Source organism: Apus apus, chromosome 1 (assembly GCF_020740795.1).
Source record: "Apus apus isolate bApuApu2 chromosome 1, bApuApu2.pri.cur, whole genome shotgun sequence".
Classification (NCBI taxonomy): Eukaryota; Metazoa; Chordata; class Aves; order Apodiformes; family Apodidae; genus Apus; species Apus apus.
The window spans coordinates 169,472,955-169,491,631 of record NC_067282.1 but is presented as its reverse complement, the minus strand read 5'-3'; the positions used below and the strand labels follow the sequence as shown (position 1 = coordinate 169,491,631).

General features: G+C 37.6%; 1 protein-coding gene and 1 long non-coding RNA gene across 2 annotated transcripts in view; one reads left to right on the top strand and one right to left on the bottom strand.

Annotated features, from left to right (window-relative positions):
- Positions 1–17,687, top strand: part of NUP107 (nucleoporin 107) — a 27,813-nt gene extending 10,126 nt beyond the window's left edge. Inside the window, exons 10-28 of the mRNA XM_051608430.1 lie at positions 250–338; positions 1,231–1,309; positions 2,219–2,332; positions 4,532–4,622; positions 5,723–5,799; positions 6,344–6,403; positions 7,772–7,917; positions 8,026–8,074; positions 9,394–9,463; positions 9,897–10,015; positions 11,657–11,695; positions 12,047–12,197; positions 13,225–13,331; positions 14,308–14,410; positions 14,591–14,751; positions 14,939–15,064; positions 15,766–15,879; positions 16,157–16,324; positions 17,369–17,687. Of these exons, the coding sequence (XP_051464390.1) occupies positions 250–338; positions 1,231–1,309; positions 2,219–2,332; positions 4,532–4,622; positions 5,723–5,799; positions 6,344–6,403; positions 7,772–7,917; positions 8,026–8,074; positions 9,394–9,463; positions 9,897–10,015; positions 11,657–11,695; positions 12,047–12,197; positions 13,225–13,331; positions 14,308–14,410; positions 14,591–14,751; positions 14,939–15,064; positions 15,766–15,879; positions 16,157–16,324; positions 17,369–17,476 (1,971 nt within the window). The 3' untranslated portion in view covers positions 17,477–17,687. The remainder of the gene's footprint in view (positions 1–249; positions 339–1,230; positions 1,310–2,218; positions 2,333–4,531; positions 4,623–5,722; positions 5,800–6,343; positions 6,404–7,771; positions 7,918–8,025; positions 8,075–9,393; positions 9,464–9,896; positions 10,016–11,656; positions 11,696–12,046; positions 12,198–13,224; positions 13,332–14,307; positions 14,411–14,590; positions 14,752–14,938; positions 15,065–15,765; positions 15,880–16,156; positions 16,325–17,368) is intronic.
- LOC127380051 (uncharacterized) lies at positions 17,411–18,673 on the bottom strand. The gene is made up of 3 exons (XR_007888415.1): positions 18,310–18,673; positions 17,739–17,919; positions 17,411–17,504 (listed from the first exon to the last, which is right to left on the bottom strand). It is a non-coding gene; the product is annotated as an uncharacterized LOC127380051 (long non-coding RNA).
- Between the last annotated feature and the right edge of the window lie 4 nt (positions 18,674–18,677).

Genomic DNA, 18,677 nt, shown 5'->3' with positions numbered 1-18,677 from the left:
TAACTCTTGCTGGTGATTAATAAGCTATTAAGCAGCACTGTAGTAACTGCAGCATGTAGTGAGAATCAGAGATCAAGTGCCTAAACAACCTCGATATTTGATATTTAAAATGAAAGTGGTGTAGTCTTCAGGATGTGTGCACCTTTGGTTACCATATTGATAACGAGTAGATCCAGAGATGAGAGGATAGCAATTAAAATATTAGTTATTGCAGATTTATTTTAAAAATGCAGTTTAATTTTATTGCAGCTGGTGGTTGATTGGCTAGAGAGCATTGCCAAGGATGAAATTGGGGACTTCTCTGATAACATCGAGTTTTATGCAAAATCTGTATATTGGTGAGTTCAGACTTCCTTTGTATATGTGCTCCCATCAAGTGTAAGATTCACAGCCACAGAATCACTCCTAAAAAGAAGTACATTTTAAAAAAATTGTTCAATTAATTCACTTCCTTTAATTTCTTTGATGTAAAAATTGAGATTTCCTTTCTATCCACCTGCTTTTAGGAGGCAAGGATGGAAGGAAAACCATCAAAGCCATTTAATTTCATCTTAACCTGGATGCAGATTTGATTTTTCATAATAAAACACAGTAAGAAATGGTCACCCGCTGATCAGCCTGCTATTTACACTGGATAAAACCATTCTTACTATGTGTTTCTCAAAGGTGGCCACTTCTTTGTCTGGCTGTAATTTTTGTCTGTGTAAATCCTTGTCATCACCTGTCATCACTGTCATTGATGCTTCACCAGAAGCCATTTTTGCAATCTATGTTATCAACGATGGGTTTTACAGCAGAAAAGCCCTACCTTTGATTGTAGATGCTTAGAATAAACCTTGTTTTAATAGCCAGTGGATACAGGCTTTTGTAAATTATGTGTTCATCCTAAGTTGAATTTCTGTCCCAGACTGACTTCGTAGAGAATGCTAATGGAAAATTTTCATCATGCAGAGATCAATTCATAGTTAAATACATGGATGATTGAAATAATGGATGATTTTGAAAGAAATCAAAGCCATGTCCATTGATTCTTGTATTGTACTTGTGAAACGTTACATTCTCCCAACAGTAACGCAGTCCATTGATGAACCAACCAAACTGAGCGTGTCTTTTCTATAGCCATATTCCATGCAACCAAAAATATCTTTCAGTATTTGTGTCTTATTAAAAGATCCTTGCTAAAAAAAAAATTCCCAAACGTTTTTCTCAAAAACATTTCACTGCTTTCAGGGAGAACACGCTACACACTCTGAAGCAGCGACAGTTAAATACATACATTGGAAGTTCTCGAGCTCTAGTAACAGAGTTGGTAAGTATTATTTTTAAATAAGATTTGGTTTCAAAATTAGTTAGAGCATATATGGTGTTTTCACATTTTTAGATAGCTATACTATCCCAAATTAGTTACACTATCTAAAAAATGCAAAACATTGTGCTTTGGAAAAGCTGAAAATTAGTAAATTGTGAGGCAGGACATCTCTGAAGTTCCTTTTTGGATATGTGAACTTCTGTTTTCCTTCAGCATTCGCTTTGACACACACACCCACTCCCAGTCACAAGTACCTGTGGTCTATTTGGTGAAGTAAATGGCTTTATTAGTACTTCTTATGTTTGAAACAGCTCATGTTCTTAACCAGAAAAACTTGTAAAACTATTTGAAAGCCCTTGCAGGTAAGGGTGTGCTGTCTTTATGGAGTAACTAATACAATGAAACCAAGTCCTGATGGGACTCCTTGAGAGCTACTTTAGTAAAATCTTAGAAGAGGGAAAGCAAGGTAAGAAAGGACTGTCCAGCAGAAGGAGGCAATTAACTGTCTCAGTGAGAGCACAGCAGTCCTAGAAGATCAGTTCATTTGAGGAGTTATCTGAGGTATTGACTGGCTTGAGAAAATCTGTTTTAGATTAAGTACTACAGATGTTGTGAAAAGGGAAAGGATGCTCGAAGGTGAGAAGAGCTGGAAGATGGGAAGTTCAGAGCAAAAAACAAAGTGGTGGAGTAAATAAAAAATTGCAATGATGCCTTCTGATAGGAACAGTGACAGAAAAGAAATAAAATTAATGAGAGAGGAAAGACAGGGAAGTATCATGCTACATGGATTGTACAGATTGTTGTGCTAATGTGAAAAAGTGACTCCAAATTATAAAACAGAGCAGGAAATCATCAGAACAGGCATCTAGGCATTGTCTGGATGGATGGTGATGGGTTTTTTTCTTGTAGGATCCAGATGCTCCTGTAAGACAGAAACTGCCACTTGATGACTTGGACCAAGAAGATGATGCAAGGTTATTGAAGTATCTCTTCACTCTCATCAGAGCAGGAATGACAGATGAAGTAAGTTGCAGAAAGTCATAGTATCTTCTTGGTTAACTAGTTTAACTTATTTTAAATCCTACTATTAAAGTTAGTGAAAACCTCTGTCATAAAATGTCTGTTTAAATTTTACTTGTAGTGATTTTATTTTCAATTTATCATCAAGTGATAGACTGCTAGTGTTTAATAAAATCTTGCATTTAGTTAAGTAATTTTGAGTGTAGAGTAGATGTTATGGAAAAAATGTTGTATCTTTGTGGTTTTTTTGGTTGACAGTTGTTTTTTTTTTGCTGTAGTGGCTTGATACTGAATACTGCCAGACAAACTCACAGAATGTTTCAAAGTACTTTCCAGTTGCATCACTGTGATCAGTAGATTAGTATACTGGCTTCCTTCTAGATGCCTTGAAGTGGAATGCACTTGCAGTTTCACCTAGAGAAAGATGTTTGATGTGTGCTTTTCTTAGAAATAGCATTAAATGAAGCAAACTTTACTTGCTGTACTTCTCTAACATTCTGTTGGGTATATGGTCTGAGTGGAGTTGAGGAGAGAGAGTCAGGGCTACTCTCATCACCTTTTTGTACAAACAGTTGCAATGGCACATTTGGAGGTGTATCCCAGGACTGAGAACTGGGGACGAGTGCACCTATGGACTAGCTCCATAGACTAGCACTGCCACCAGAAGAAATGTATTGCAGTGGTTACTCTCATTAGTTAAAATAACTGCTTGCTTGCTTTCTGTATTCAGTTTTCTTACCTATATTGTTTGGGAGGGTCTTCAGTAGTGAAAACTCTGATAGACTTTAACTGAGTGTTCTGGAAAGCATGTTATTATCCTTCTTCAACTCTGTTACTGTAAGTCGGCTTGCTTCCCACCTTAAAGAATATATGATGTGTATACTTTGCATTAATTCTTAGCTGAGTGACATCCATGCACTTTTGGTCCTAAAGCTGTTCTGAACAATGATTCCCAGTTGTGAAGTGGCTTTCATAATTTAATCATGTAAATATTGTATTGTTGTGTTGTCTAAAGGCCTTCACTGGAAACTGATTCCCTCATAATAACTAGGCTCTAAGTATATAATAATGACATTTGAGTAATGGGAGGGAAAAAGGAACTTGAGATTCTTGTGCCCAAGACCTTAGACTAAGGAGTGTGGTTACTTGCTGCTATTCTGTTCCATTGTGGTGCACATCCATTCATTTTCTGATAGTATGGGCATGTGAACATGTTGCTGCAGGACATGATGAGTATAAATTTGCAGCATCAGTTGTTCTGCAGTCAATTCTATGATGTCCCTGCTGTTTGATAAACATGAAGTGGGTTATTCACTATTGAAACTAAGTTAAACTTACTCTGAGTTTACTCTGAATTAGGAATGAACCTCTGCTCATTTACTGTGCCATAGGTAGTACACAGCAGGTAAGCTAGAACAACTGGCCTTTCTGTCTTGACTTTTACTCTGTCACCATTCCCAAGATGACTGAATGTCTGCAGCCTTCTAGCATGAAAATAATAGAATTTGGCTAAACAAACCAAGGCTGCATATTGCAGTTTCTTTCGCTGTTCATATTGTTTTGTCGGTCCTGGAATTGTGCCAGCCAGACTAATTAGATCATCTTTAACTGATTTATTTTTTTTTAAATTATTTTTTTAGGGGTGTAGAATTGGAAAAATTTAAGGAAGCTTTTTTGTGCAGTTTCTCTTTTACTTTCCATGCTATTCAAAATACCTTTGAATTAAACCTGTTTGTGGTACTGCATAGACTATTTAATATCACTATGGGAAAGGCAGGATTGCTATTTTTAGAAGTGCATGAAGGGTTTGGAAAGCTAAGTCAACTGGAAACATAGATGATGATGACTGTGTGAAGAGATGGATTATACATCTAAGCAACCAGAAGACACCTTAAACTAAACTTAAAAGAAGGATGCATAACTGCTGTTTAAGCTAGCAAAAATGGGACTCTAGCATGCTGCTCACATCTCTACAATACTGACTGACACCTAAAATGCTTAGTGAAAAAACCCACCTATGACAGTTTATTTATTTACTTTGAAATCTTTCCGTTCTTTTTAGGTTAAGGTTCTTTGTGCTTATTTTTTTGCCTAGTACAATCTCTACACAAAGTAACTGTTTTAGTAATGTTCAGATTTTTAAATAAACTGGTGGTTTTCCTACCTTGTAGTCTACTGCTGAGAAAATCCATGTTTTTTCAGGCACAACGCTTATGCAAACGATGTGGTCAGGCCTGGAGAGCTGCAACTTTGGAAGGATGGAAATTGTATCATGATCCTAACATAAATGGAGGTATCTACTTCAAAGTGCATGTAAAAATAGGGAAGAGGGCCTTCTGTTAATATCTGTGGCAAAGAGAAATAGCTCGCTCTTTTCACCTTAAGAGCCTTTTTTTTGTATGTAAAATATTTTGTCATGTTTATTGAATCTGTAAAAACTAATAAATTATTTTAGTTGAAGATATGAGTTCTCTGAATCCACTTAACATGCTAAAGTGGCTACCATTTTGAAAATCCAGTGTAATCACTAGGAAATAGATGGCTTGGAGTTCCAGATAGATCTTCTCCACCGCAGTATAATATTTCAACATCTGACTTGTGTCACCTAGCAAACATTTTGTTGCTTAGGGACTTAAAGTTAGACTCTGTATCCAGCTTCAGAAGGTGTAGTAGGAGTAGAGTTCAGCAAATGTAAATTCAAGAGAAAGGTATGCTTTTAAAATAATTGAAACTTGTTAAATTACGTTTCTTCTCAGTTCTGGTGTTCCTTGCACGTGGTCCTATTTATAACACGTTACCTTGCTTCTCTTTATGCTCAGGACACGGCAGGATTTAGCAAAGAATTTAAGAACATGTTTAAGTGCTGTGCACAGCCAGGTCTGGAAGGCATAATGCTTTCCTGCTTTTCAAATCCTGATTGCCTGGTGGGTTTGGTTTTTTTATCGGCATGCTTCCCCAGTGTCCTAGCCTGGGTTTGGAGTGTACCTAACTTGCCTGCTGTTCTGTGAGTTTTAATTCCATGGTGCATAAGCCCATCCAGAAATGTACAGAATAGCAGCACAGAATCAGTGACATTTTTTAGAAGTTTGTATTCCTTAGGATATAAAAATTCCTTTTCTCCTTAACTTTGTGTTTTCCACATGTAAACATTGTAGATAAAAATCATTATTTTCTTCAAAGCTAGATAGCAGCTAAGCTTTCACAGTACTGTAACTTTAAGATGTGCATCTACCAAGCTTCCCAGAAAAGCCAACTTGCAATCCAGTTGAAAGCATCAGAATGCTTTAGGAAGAATTCCAGACAGATTCAAATGGGATTAATAACAGAAAATAGGCTTTCTCTTTTCTTAATAGCAAGTTTTTTTTCTTTGTTTTAATTATCCTTTGCATTTAGGAATAGAGCTGGAGCCTGTTCAAGGGAATCCATATAGGTGCATTTGGAAAGTAAGTTGTTGGCGGATGGCTGAAGAGGTAAGATAGTGCTGATTTGCTTTATCTTAATAGATACATTTGAAGTTTCCTGAATTCTGTCACATAATGTTATTAATTTATTATTTTATTTTGTGACATTATCTCTCTGTGTCTGCTGCTTATAGGATTTGCAATTAATGTTTCTAAGAGGACTTCCAAAATAACATGTTTATGTATTATAAGAAATCTACATAATCACCAATTTTTCAGGCTTAGGAGATGTATGACTTGTTTTTATTTGGTTGCAAGTGAAACTGCTGATGCTAACTTTGTCTTTCATCTTGACTTAATTGATTGGGAAAGGAAAAACATTGCTCTCTTTCTAGGTCATTATAAATTTTTCAGATAAGTGACAAGGGGGTGCCAGTGAAAGGGAAGTCACTTGCTGTTTTTATTTCTGTTGTGTCCTATGAGTTCCTAGTTGTTCTTGGAAACTATTAGATGGAGCATTTTATAGTGAATTAATCTCTCTAAAATGGGAAGTGACTAGAAAACATGCATGCTTTGTAATGAAAGGTTATTTATTTTTTACTGTTTATTTTAGGAGCAGTTTAATAGATATGAGAGAGCAATCTACGCAGCACTGAGTGGAAACCTCAAACAGGTATGTCAAGCCTCCTACTTTTAAGTGGTCTTTGGTAGCTGGGCATTTTCTTTCTCCTATGTGACAGTGAATCATCAGAAATACTTCAGTTACTGGTTATGGAACTTGTAAAGATCTTCTAAAGAGGACAATAGCAAATATTGCTGCTTTAGTAGACATGTTCTTTGTAGGATTGACGTACCTTAATTAAATATCCTCCATAGACTTAGTATTATTCCTGCTGACTTTAAATACAAACAGTTCTAGTGCTGGTGTTTTAGTTCTCTAGTTTAGTTCTATTGAAGAGCTTACACAGTCACTTTCCTGCTCATGCACAGTATTCTTATAGACAATTTTGTGTATCCAACTTTTCATTATCAGTAGATTTTATACACTATACGATGCTCACTTAAAGTAGTTTGATCTTTTTATTAGTTTTAATCCTCCAGATGTTTTTTGTGCTCTTCCACTCCTAAGTAGTGATTTTAGGTTTTATTATTATTTTTAAGAACAGTGACATTGCAGACTACCAGAAAAGTTTTCTCGCTCTTTTAGTAATTAGTGGTACGCTCCTACTTGAGGAGCTTGATTTCCCAGTCCCTTCACCCCCCATCTTGGTATGATGTATTACAAATAAAGATAATTCAGAAAATAAAAAGAGGGAGAATAGGGAAGGTTTTCAGGTTTTATTCATTGAAATTTAAAATTAGTTCTTTTACAGGAAAAAAAAGCATTGTAAAATTATACAAACTTAAAGAACAGAAGATACTTACCTTCTTGTGCCAGTCATGAGACATTTAATGACATAAAATTTCATTAAAATACAGTCACTTTAAAATTACTGTAAGAGAGAAGTGTTTCATTAAATACAGTGCTTTCTCTGGAACTTGTCTCAGCATTTCACTGATGACAGCGTCTAGCAAGATTCAGAGACATCAAGTTTTTTAGCTCACCACAGGAGCATTTCTCCCCTCCTCCTACCCTTCACCACTCACTACTGCACCATGACTTGTGCAACTGTGACATAGACCTGTATGGCAAAGTGATCATGAGGAGAAATGATGGGGCAGAAAAGTGGAACATCTTCATCTGGATTGGTTTTCTGAGGTGGTACACAGAGGGGAGTGGTGTCAGAGTGCTTCTGGAAGCAGCATAGGATGGTTTCTATTGACTACCCTTGATATAAAATAATCAAGGTGCTAGAGCGTTACTCAGTGAAAGGATTTTTTTTGTATCCTGCTTTGATGAAGGGAAGGCTGCTCTTCAGGATGGTTATTAGTCTGCTTGGGTGCCCAGAAATCTGATCCTAAATTACAGTTGCTCTGTTCAGATTCTGATAGTTCTCCATGTCTTGATAATTTTTGCTCTCTATTTTTTTTTAATTTGTAGATTCTTCCAGTTTGTGATACCTGGGAAGATACTGTTTGGGCATATTTCAGGGTCATGGTGGACACTCTTGTTGAGCAGGAAATACGAACCTCAGTAATAAGTACAGAAGAGATGGAAGAGCTCCCTAGAGAGTATTTAGAAACAAAGTAAGTTTTATGTAAGTTTTATGCTCCTACACTCCACAAAGGATCCTATGTGATCTGTTTGGAATATTCAAGATAACTTTTTTTTTCCTTTTTTCTTCTACTTTGAAGCTGGACTTCAGAAAAAGTTTTTGAAGAACTTCAGGCAACAGACAAAAAGGTACATATTAATTAGTGTTTATTCTCACTGTTTACCATATTTAACTATTCACTAGGTTCTACTTGTAATACACTATTCAACTAAATGCTCAAATATGCACTGTGACTCATTTATTGTAGGTTTTCTACCTCTGTAATGTGTAATTTCTTAAATAGATCTTTTTATATGCTGCCCCTTTTAATGATGAAAAAGATACAGGTTTTGTCTTGTCCCATATCTGCCAAACTAGCTGAGTGTACTTAGAGAAGTAGCTGTCTGTCAAGTGTTGTCAGACGTACAAAACAGAGTAAATCACCTATTTAACACTTTGGTAAAATGTGCAAAGATCAATTCCATGTCCTTTTGTTTTATAGGAGATTTCAGTTTTCTTTATAGGAGGTTTGTGTGCATATTTTGAAGCAGGCTTTTCAAAATTTAAAAGCGTATTTGCTTAAAGAAACTGTTTATTTTTTTACTTTTAACACCCAGGACACTTATTTCATATATATATAATTTATATCATAGAATCATAGAATGGTTTGGGTTGGAAGGGACCTTAAAGATCATCTAGTTCCAACCCCCCTGCATTGGCAGGGACACCTCCTGCTAGATGAGGTTGCTCAAAGCGCCATTCAACCTGGCCGTGAACATTTCCAGGGAGGAGGCATCCACAACTTATCTGGACAGCCTGTTCCAGTGCCTCATCACCCTCACACTAATATGTTAATTTTGTAAAGATTAAATTGAAACTACACTTTTATTTGATGGAATAGACATACTGCATTTATCATGTTGCTAAGGCAAAGATGTTGAAAGACAGCATACATAGTGATTGCAGTCAATCACAAATACACCCAGCTGCTATTGCCTTTCTGGTAGAGTCCTCACCATGTAGCAACTCTCTACAGGTGCATTTTAATTGTATTTCATGCCTTAATTCCTATACCGAAAAAAAATACGTACAATCTCTTCCTCCTGAAAGAAGTTGCATGTACCTTCTCTGTAAGGATTTAAACACATTGCTGCTTCTTCTGTGATGTTGTAGAACCTCTTCTCTGTAACATTTATTCTACTCTTCAGAGTCCAAAGCCCTTAGTCTTGATTCTCTTCCATGGAAGTATTAACTCCGCAGATCCATACTCCTTTCAGTTTGTCAGTATTCTTGTAATTTGACATTGATATAGCAAGTGCCTTTTCTCATGCTCTTTATGCAGAATACCCTTTTGAAATAGGAAGCTTTCTTCCCCTAAGGAACTTTTGCTTTATTTATGTTTGCTTTCTTTATACATCATGCTATGAGATTTTATTCAAAGTTTGAACTTTCTTTTTTCTCTCCCCAGAGGGTTATAGAGGAGAATCAAGAACACTATCACGTGATTCAGAAATTCATTATATTGGGAGATGTGGATGGTGAGCTTTTCTCTAATGATTTTTAAATGTCAACTGAGTATATTATTTCTAGTTACCTTTCCAGAAACGTTTATGTGATTGGATTTTAGAATCACACAGTAGGCAGACTCCACCTAAAAGCTAAGCTGCTTCTTTATTAAGAACTGTAAGGTCTTTCTGCAGTTTGGCAGGTAGTTTTCAAAGAAGTCATGAATTTGTGTGAATGTGTCGGAATATACTGCTATAACTTTTTCTGAGGAATTACAGAAGACATACAGCAGACATCTAAGCCAAACAAGTCTTTCCAAAGCTGTTGCTGTTCAGTTTTTGGGGGGCATTTGAGGCTAAATTGCATGCGTTGAATAAATGCATAATTTTGAAACACTTCTTAGGTGTTTTCCCTAAGAATTTCCCTGTGATATGGCTAATATCAACATTTCCTCGGTGACTGTAGGTTTGATGGAAGAATTCAGCAGGTGGCTTTCCAAAGACAGAAGTGTGCTTCCAGGACATCTCCTTCGTTTCATGACGCATCTTATTCTGTTTTTCCGCACCTTGGGTCTGCAAACTAAGGTAAGTTCACTTGTATTTGATTGGTTGTCATAGTGTATTTGTTGTCGATAGCCAGTCTGAATTAGAAATCCTTGTGCATAAAAATATAAACTACATATAAACATATAATAATGGTAAATTATTACCAGGCTGATGAGGAGCTGCATTCTTAAAGAGTGTATTTGTTGATTTTGGAGCCTAATTACAACAGTCAAAATTGGAAAAGAGCATCCTTCACCCCTCCAGTTCAGGTTGAAAATTATTTTTTGAGGATGATGGATTCTGTTCCTAAGCCCTTTATTAAGAAAGACCTGACTCAAACTTCATTGTTAGGCTTATAGCATCCAAGATGCTTTGAGTATAACCTGATCTTATACACAGTCCTTGGAATTGTACCTGTTGCTGTAAGCTTATAAATGTTTTTGCTTGAAGTAATGGGTACTAGCTGAAACTTTCATATTTTCTCAAAATATGTACTAAGTGTAACCTACTAGAGAGCTACCTAGTCTGTTTATGCTAAATACACAGATGAGTCGCAGAGCTGCAATTACTCTTTTCTGAGGCAATCACAAGTAACTGGAAGCTCTCCCTTTCTACTGTTAGAAAATTTAGCACTTGTGGATCAGGTTGTTTCTGAATGTAACCTATTTTGGCAAAAGACAAATGTGTGTTTTCATTAGATGATTTAAATACAGCTGAGTTATTACAGGTTTTTTTATGTGTCTTACCATTGCTTCATTCCCCTGTTGAAATTTCTTTTCAAGTCAGTTAACATTTAGCTAATTAAAAGGAACTTGTGTGTGTGTATACATAAGCATTTTTCAGCCAGATTCAAAATTTGATGGAGTAGGTCTTTAAGCTAAAGTATGGTAGAACTAGTCATTAGCAAATGTTTAACAGAGGGGACAACAAAATATGCAATTTCCTAAATGAATTCCATTGTGGGATTGTGAGTAACTTGCTTATGGCCCCTGCAATTTTGGAATAGGTGAATTTACTGCAACATTACTCAATCAACGCTCACTAGACCTCAGAGGGAAGAGACAGTTGTGCAGGCTTTTATGATGTTCCTTATTTGATGTTAGAGAACAATTCATATAGGTATATGCTTAGGTAAAGTTCTCTATAAAACTGATAGTTCTTCACTGTAACAAACACTTGAGTCTTAGCTTAAGCAGCCTCAGGTGCTTGGGCTAGACTTTGGTTGTTTAGTGTAGGCTACTACAGATGAGCCATGTGGTGTTGATATGCTGTACGTAGGAATGTTAGGATTTTCTGTAACACAGCAGTGCATGTAGCACACTGCCATAGTCATCTTGTTCGCCTGACATTTTATTTATTAATTTTAAAAATTGTAATATGAAAAGATTTGGAAAACAATTTTAGAAGTAACTTTCTAGTTAGACCAAAAACTGTTATTCGGTTACTGAAAAACAAAATCCTTGAAATGCTGAATCTTTGAATCAGAAGACTATTCTTTTTCACCACTGTCTGAGAGAAACAGTTTTTCCAGCTGAGCCTGTTCAAATGTGTAGGTGGCTGAAGCAGGGATAATCAAATAACCTTATACGTTACCAGCCTCTAAAGTTTCTTTCTTACTTTCTTTTCTCCCCCCCCCACATTATCTCATTTAAAATTGAATTTATATTTGTTTATAATAAGGAGGAAGTTTCTGTTGAAGTCCTAAAGACCTACATTCAGGTAAGCCTACAAAAATATAGTTTGTTTTCTCTGATGTAATTTAGATGTAAAGGAAACTTAAGGTTACAGGATAGAAAGAATTATGACACAGTTAATGCTCTCTTCTCCAGAGATCTGTGGAAGCTTGCCTAATATGCAGAGTTTCTGTCAGCAGTGCTTAAATGAGAGACAGTTTTATTGATCCTTGTTTAGAAGCTGAGAAGTGGCATCTTCCTGTATAAAAACAAAATAATCACAAGTTTGTTACACATTTATGTTTTTACATAAAACATGTTTTTAGAAAAGTGTAAACACACGTTAACATAGAGGAATATACTATGTTTTTCTAAACATTGGCTTCTTGCTCTGCAGCGGATGATATCTGAGAAGCACACAGATTTAGTAGCATTTTATGTCAGCCACTTGCCCCCAGAGCTAGCAGTTGCTCAGTATGCTTTATTTCTTGAAGATGTTACTGAAAGTGATCAACGCCACCACTGCCTTGAATTAGCAAAAGATGCAGGTGAGATGCTGATATTCTAATTATCACTTTGTATCCTGGCTTATTTTGTCTTTTAGTAGTTTTGAATACAGGACCTAGCTATGAAGATTATATTACTTCCTTACTGTGTCTCTTCAGTTTTCAATTAAATAAAATCAGTTTGCTGATCACTTCTTCCAGTAGGTATATTGTGGGTTTTGACTAACTTGGAATTGCAATTTTTTTTCTGAATTAAACTTAATACCACTTTTGCTTCTGGATTATGTCCAAGCACAGCAGGAAGTAAATGCCAGCTGCCTGTCTCATATATATGCTCTAAAGCTTGACATGATCGTATTATTTCAGGAAACTCATTATAAAAATGCACACCTGCTTGTGGATTTAGGAAGATTATGAGTATCTTAATTTTTTTGGTCCCATTTATAGTGCTCTTTGTTAGCCACAGTGGGTTGCTTACATTAATTGTGATCTTCCTTCCAGGTGTATACATGAAATTAACAGGGACTGCAGTGAAGCACCACACTGCCCATTGTTTGACAATACCTCTGTGCCATTCAGAATTCACAGAGAAATAGATTTACTGCAGACTTCAGTGTCTAACTTTTCTTACATTTTTTTTTAGAAATTTTGTTTTAAAAACTTGGCTAAGGTTTCAAAAATAAAACATCCTGCTTCAGCATCTGTAAAAAAACTATTCTGAGCTTTTCCTGGTACTTTCCTGACAAATCATAGTCTTGCCATCAGAACTGTAGGAATCAGTGGTCTTAGCAAATATATCTATATGCTGATCCCCAGCACAGACTGAAAAACTTGTTAGTTGTCATACTCTTTTTACTATGTTTGATGTTTTCTGTTATCTCAAATATCATTGTTCTAAAATACCTGTGATAAATTACAAAAGCTTATAATTTAGTCTGACATTGTGAGTGTGAACAGGCTGATAAGAATTATTAGTAGTAAGGAATAAGATCAACAGCTGGAGTCTGAAATGCATTTTGTGGCGAATTTGGGTTAATGATTGCTCTTACGTATTTCTCTCTTAACCCAGGACTGGATGTTGCAACCATAACAAAAACTGTTGTTGAAAACATCCGCAAGAAGGATGCTGGTGAATTCAGTCACCATGACCATATGTTAGATACAGGTACAACAGAGGTGAGTACACTTCATAGGGCAGGCATTCTAGTTTGCAATCAGCTACAGTCTTTTACCATACATGATCCATATTTCTTTTTCAACAATGATGGACATTTCCTTGAAAAAGCCTGTGAGGGAAACACTTCCCATGTGATCATGTGTGAGAAGTTGAATTGCATGAATTCATAACTTCTGTTTCTGCATCTCCTTGATGTTCTGAGCTGAGGTGCGTGTTGCTCAGCAGCATGTCTGTATGCAAAGAGTGAAGAGAAAGCCCATTAAATTAGTATACAAAATATGTTGTAGCTGAGAGTAGGATGTTGTAATTTCTAAGAATTATGAGGATTCATACTTTGTATCTCAGATAGACCTTTTTAGATACTCAGGTGGTGCACTTAACTATGACAGACATTGCCTTTACTGACAGTTCCCTTGTCATCACTAGTGAGTGTTGGTTGGTTCCAACTTATTACTTCAGTGACAGTGAGGAACTGTTAATAGGTTGTGTTCAGAGTATTCTTTGAGAGCAACTGACAGTTTGCAGGCCTGTGGCAATTTTTTGCTGTTAGTACAAAGTTTAAACTATTAAGCCAAATAGACAGTATATCTAATGCAAGGGTTGGAAAACTGGCTGCAGGCTGATGGCACCCCTAAAGTTTGTAGCAAAGCTCCATAAAGCACATCTGTATAGTGTATTCTTTACAGTTTGAGGAAGATACATGGTAATCCATAAAAAATGTTGAGAGTTGATGCACATCTACTGGTCTGAATATCTTGGGAATACTTAAAACCAGATTTTTTTATTATTCTAGATGGCAGAAATTGTTTCCTAAGCTTTTGATACTGAAGTTGTGAATAAAGTGATGCTTGTTAGTATGTCATAATGCTCTCCAGAGATCTCTAGAAACTTCTGTATTTCATTGACCAGATTTAGTGTGTCTGATGTCACCTGCATGCTTGAAATGTTAGTGAATCCACATGTTGTTTTTTACAGGCAGATCGGCTGAAAATAGATGTAATTGACTGGCTCGTATTTGATCCTGCACAGAGGGCAGAAGCACTTAAGCAAAGCAATGCAATCATGAGGAAGTTCTTGGGTACTAAAATTCACAAATACTGCACATTTTTTTAATGTTGTTTTTGTTCTTACTGGCTCTTGGCACTACAATTGATGTAACAACTTTGAATCCAGACTTAAGAAGCATGGGGTTGTCAGTTTGTAAAAAATAAAGTATGGAAATTGCAAAGCTGTTGATACTCAGTTCACATTCTCATAGCATCCAAGAAACACGAAGCTGCAAAAGATGTGTTTGTGAAGATTCCCCAAGACTCTATAGCAGAAATATATAACCAGTGGGAAGAACAAGGAATGGATACTCCATTACCAGCTGAAGATGATAATGCTATACGGGAACATTTATGTATTCGGGCATATTTGGTGAGTTTCAGACTGTATTCCAAGTTATTACATACAAATAACAGTGGTTTTGCCTTTGTGGTGAAACTTTAAGCTTTGTCCATTTGATTTAACCTCTGATTTCTGGATGTGCTGTATCTGTGCATTTCATGACACTTCAAATTACCTGGGTCAAAACTGTCCAAATGCTGTTTCCCATGCAATCCAGGAAGCCCATGAAACTTTTAACGAATGGTTTAAACACATGAACTCGGCTCCACAGAAGCCTTCCTTGGTACCACAAGCAAGTTTCACTGAAAAAGTCGCCCATGAACATAAAGAAAAGAAGTATGAGGTAGGTAAAAGTTGAAGTAATTTGCTATAAACATTTATGTTCTTGCTTAGGAGGCAGACTTGGTTTCATGAAACAGCGTAGAAGACCACTAATTCATATTGCTTAAGAACTCTATAATAAATTACTCTAATTTTATATTGAAGGAATATGAGACAGTAGAATAGTAATGCCACTACACAATAAATTATTGTGGTTTTTTATATATGACTCAGCTTTACAGACAATATTGTAATGTAATAGTAATTGCTCATTATCATGTGTTGATTATCAGTGTTACTAAGTCTAAGTACTTGATTTTGCTATCAAGTCCTTTTAATTCTTGTGTTTGTCACATGTTCTTCTCTAAAACATGTTGCAGTTCTGTTTGTTCTACCAAAAGTTCTTTTTTGCACGTCTGTCCAGTATGAATTCACTGTATTTACTTATATAGGTATTTGTTTTACAAGCATGGCAGTATAAATTTAAAAATGTCTTCCTTTAGAGGCTTTGCTTCTGAACAACCTGCCTGGTTCTCTGGACAGGGAATTAAGGAAAGATGGAAAACGCTGTTAGCAGCAGGCTTTTAGGTTTTGGCAACTGGTTGAAGATTCTTACTTGAATCAGAGCTGCGCTGGCTGTTGCATGCTTGGTGAAGAGTCTGAGTTAAGACAGCCTTCGAAATTATCCTGTTCTGCAGTAGTTTATTTTTGTTTCTTTGCCAGATGGACTATGGTATTTGGAAGGGCCTCTTGGATGCTCTTACAGCTGATGTGAAAGAGAAGATGTACAATGTGTTGCTGTTTGTTGATGGCGGATGGATGGTTGATGTCAGAGAGGTAAAATGGATTTTTATATCATGGCATAGTGTTGCATTGTACCTTTTGTCATCTTTAGTTTGACGTGCTTTTGTTTGCTCTGTTATGATTCCCTCTGACCTTACTGTGACTAGTTACAGGTTGCTTCCCCTTCAGCTACCATGTAAACCAGATCCAGCCATCCAGTCCAGGCTGGTTAGCCCAGTTTTTTGCCTCTGACACTATTAATGACGTGGTTGTGCTGAGTTGTCCTGCAGAGGTAGGTGTTGGTACTAACATGTTGTTTTGCTGTGGTAAGGATGCCGAGGATGACCCTGAACGAACGCACCAGATGATTCTGTTGCGAAAGCTGTGCCTGCCCATGATGTGCTTCTTGCTGCACACGGTGTTACACAGCACTGGGCAGTATCAGGAGTGTCTGCGACTGGCTGATATGGTCGCTTCTGAGCGACACAAGCTTTACACGGTGAGTTATTGAGAGCTGCAGACAGCTTGGCTTCCATTTAAAAGCTCTGTGGGTTGACTGTGGGAAAAGTTTCTGCATAGAGAGGAAGATGCCATATGTTCCCTAACATCCTAAGTTTTTCGCTTCCCGTTCACTGCAGTAGAAAAGTGTTTCCTTGTATGCTGAGTTAAGGAATCAAAGAGTTAAGTTTGAAACACTGAAGAGGATGCCAATGTTTTGACAAGCAGTTCTTCTGAGTAGAATCACAGAATTGTTTTCATTGGAAAAGACCTTTAAGATCCTCAAGTCCTGCTGTTAAGCCCTGTCCCCAAGCAGCACATCTACGTGTCTTAAATACCTCCAGGGATGGTGACTCACCCACTTCCCAGGGACCCTGTTCCAGTGCTTGCCAGCCCTTTTGGTGAAGAGGTTTTTCCTAATAGCTGATTTAGTGCAGTTACTAATTTTTTGATGGGAGCTACTGTATTAAAAATAAGTTGAACTGTAGAATTGTAATTGATCTTTTTATTTCCATTACATTTCAGAAGATTGTATGAGCAGGTTTTGGTTTGGAGCAATTGGTTTACCTAACCTTCTGTCCCTCCTCAAAAAGATTTATCACTAAAAAACTAAACAAAACCAAAAAAAACAACACAGCCAAAAAAACCTAAACTGCAACACTCCCTCAAAAAAAAAGCAAGGATTAGAAATCTGAAAAGAAACACCAAGGCTAAGAAAAATACTGTGGTGCATTCCCTTGGATTGGCTTAAGATCTCTGCCAGCGGTAACAGGAAAATTAAATTTGGCTGTTTAGCAATAATTTTTGTAGTTGTTATGAGACAGAGCTATCTTGAGACTACCGTCAGGTTTTGGATACTGCAACTAGCTTCCAGTTCTTTGCTAAATGCTGTTCTGAAATGTCTGGTGTTTACCCTGCCTTAAATAGAAAGGAATTTTTTAAAAAAGGGGGAAATGAAATTACTAAATGAAGCGTTTACTTTGATACCAGTGTTATTAATTGCAAATGAATATAACTTCATTATGGCTTTTTTTTTTATTCTTAGGTATTTTCAAAAGAAGAACTCCGAAAGCTTCTACAGAAGTTGAGGGAATCTTCTCTGATGCTTCTGGACCAGGATCTTGATCCTTTGGGATATGAAATCCAGCCATAGAATTTCACGTGGATACCTGGAAGAACTTCTGAATATGGACATTCTGGTTATAAAAAAAGAACAAAACCATGACTGTTCTGTCTTGGGGGAGAAACCCAACCCTCAGATTTCAATTTCAGCTTGAAAAAGTCTGACCAATTTCAGAGAGGATATTTGTTATACAATCTTTTTTTAATTTTTTTCCTAATAAAAGTGCTTCACAAATAGAGAATGTTGTCCTAATCTAAAAATGCCATCATAGAAATATGGTGATGATATGAACCTCCTTTATGACTTTGCTACATCCTGAGGAGCCGCCTGTAGCCTGGAAACATTGCTGGGCAAGAGAGGAATGCACAAGGGTAGTGCAGAGGGTGAGACTGCAGGAGGCTGTGTGGAAAGCAGACCCAGGGAGCTGGAGGAAAGGAGCATCGAAGGAAGGAAGTGTTGAGCTACTGCCAGCCCTGCAGAAGAGAAGAAAGGGCTTGCTTCTGGGGTGTGTGCTGTTCTCACCGGTACTCTGTAGTTGCTAAAATGCCAAATGCGATGTAATCCTGAGCTGGAGAAAAGGTGATAGTACCTGGAAACTCCCACATCTGAGAGTTTGTCACGTAGTTATAAACCTTGTTCTGGCTCAAACCGGGACACCGTGTTTACATGTGTAAACATTTTTACCTGCTTTTCCCTTCACTGGAGAGTGTTGAGAGCAGAGCTGTAGTGCACGACTCGAGCTCCTTCACCTGGTCGGTGTCTTCTGACACTCGACAACGAAGGTCACTTGTGCTACGTGTACATGTATTTTCACGTGTGTGTTTAAAGAAATACCGCCTCCAGTTGCTGAGAGGTACTTGTACCTGGGAGAGAAGGCGTTTCAGCCGCTCGCTGGGCGTTGGACAGAGCTGCTTTCCTGGTGCATGTTCTCCGTGTGCTGCCAGGTCAGGATTTACATCGGCGTTTTAGCAGCGCACGAGAGAACAGCCCGCGCCCGGCAGCACGTCCTCTGCGGAAGGGCTGGCGGCAGCTCTTGCTCTCCCTTCCCGGGCTGCTCCTTCCCCCGGCTCTGCTTTCTTCTCCCCGGCCTGGGTTCCACGCCGCCTCCTGCAGCCCCGCTCCGCGCCGCCCTCGCGCAGCCTCCTCCTCCCTGAGCGGGCGCTGCCGGAGGCTCCGGGGGTCGCTCCGGCCCCGGGACGCGCTCCCGCCGCCCCCCGCCCCGGGGCCGCCG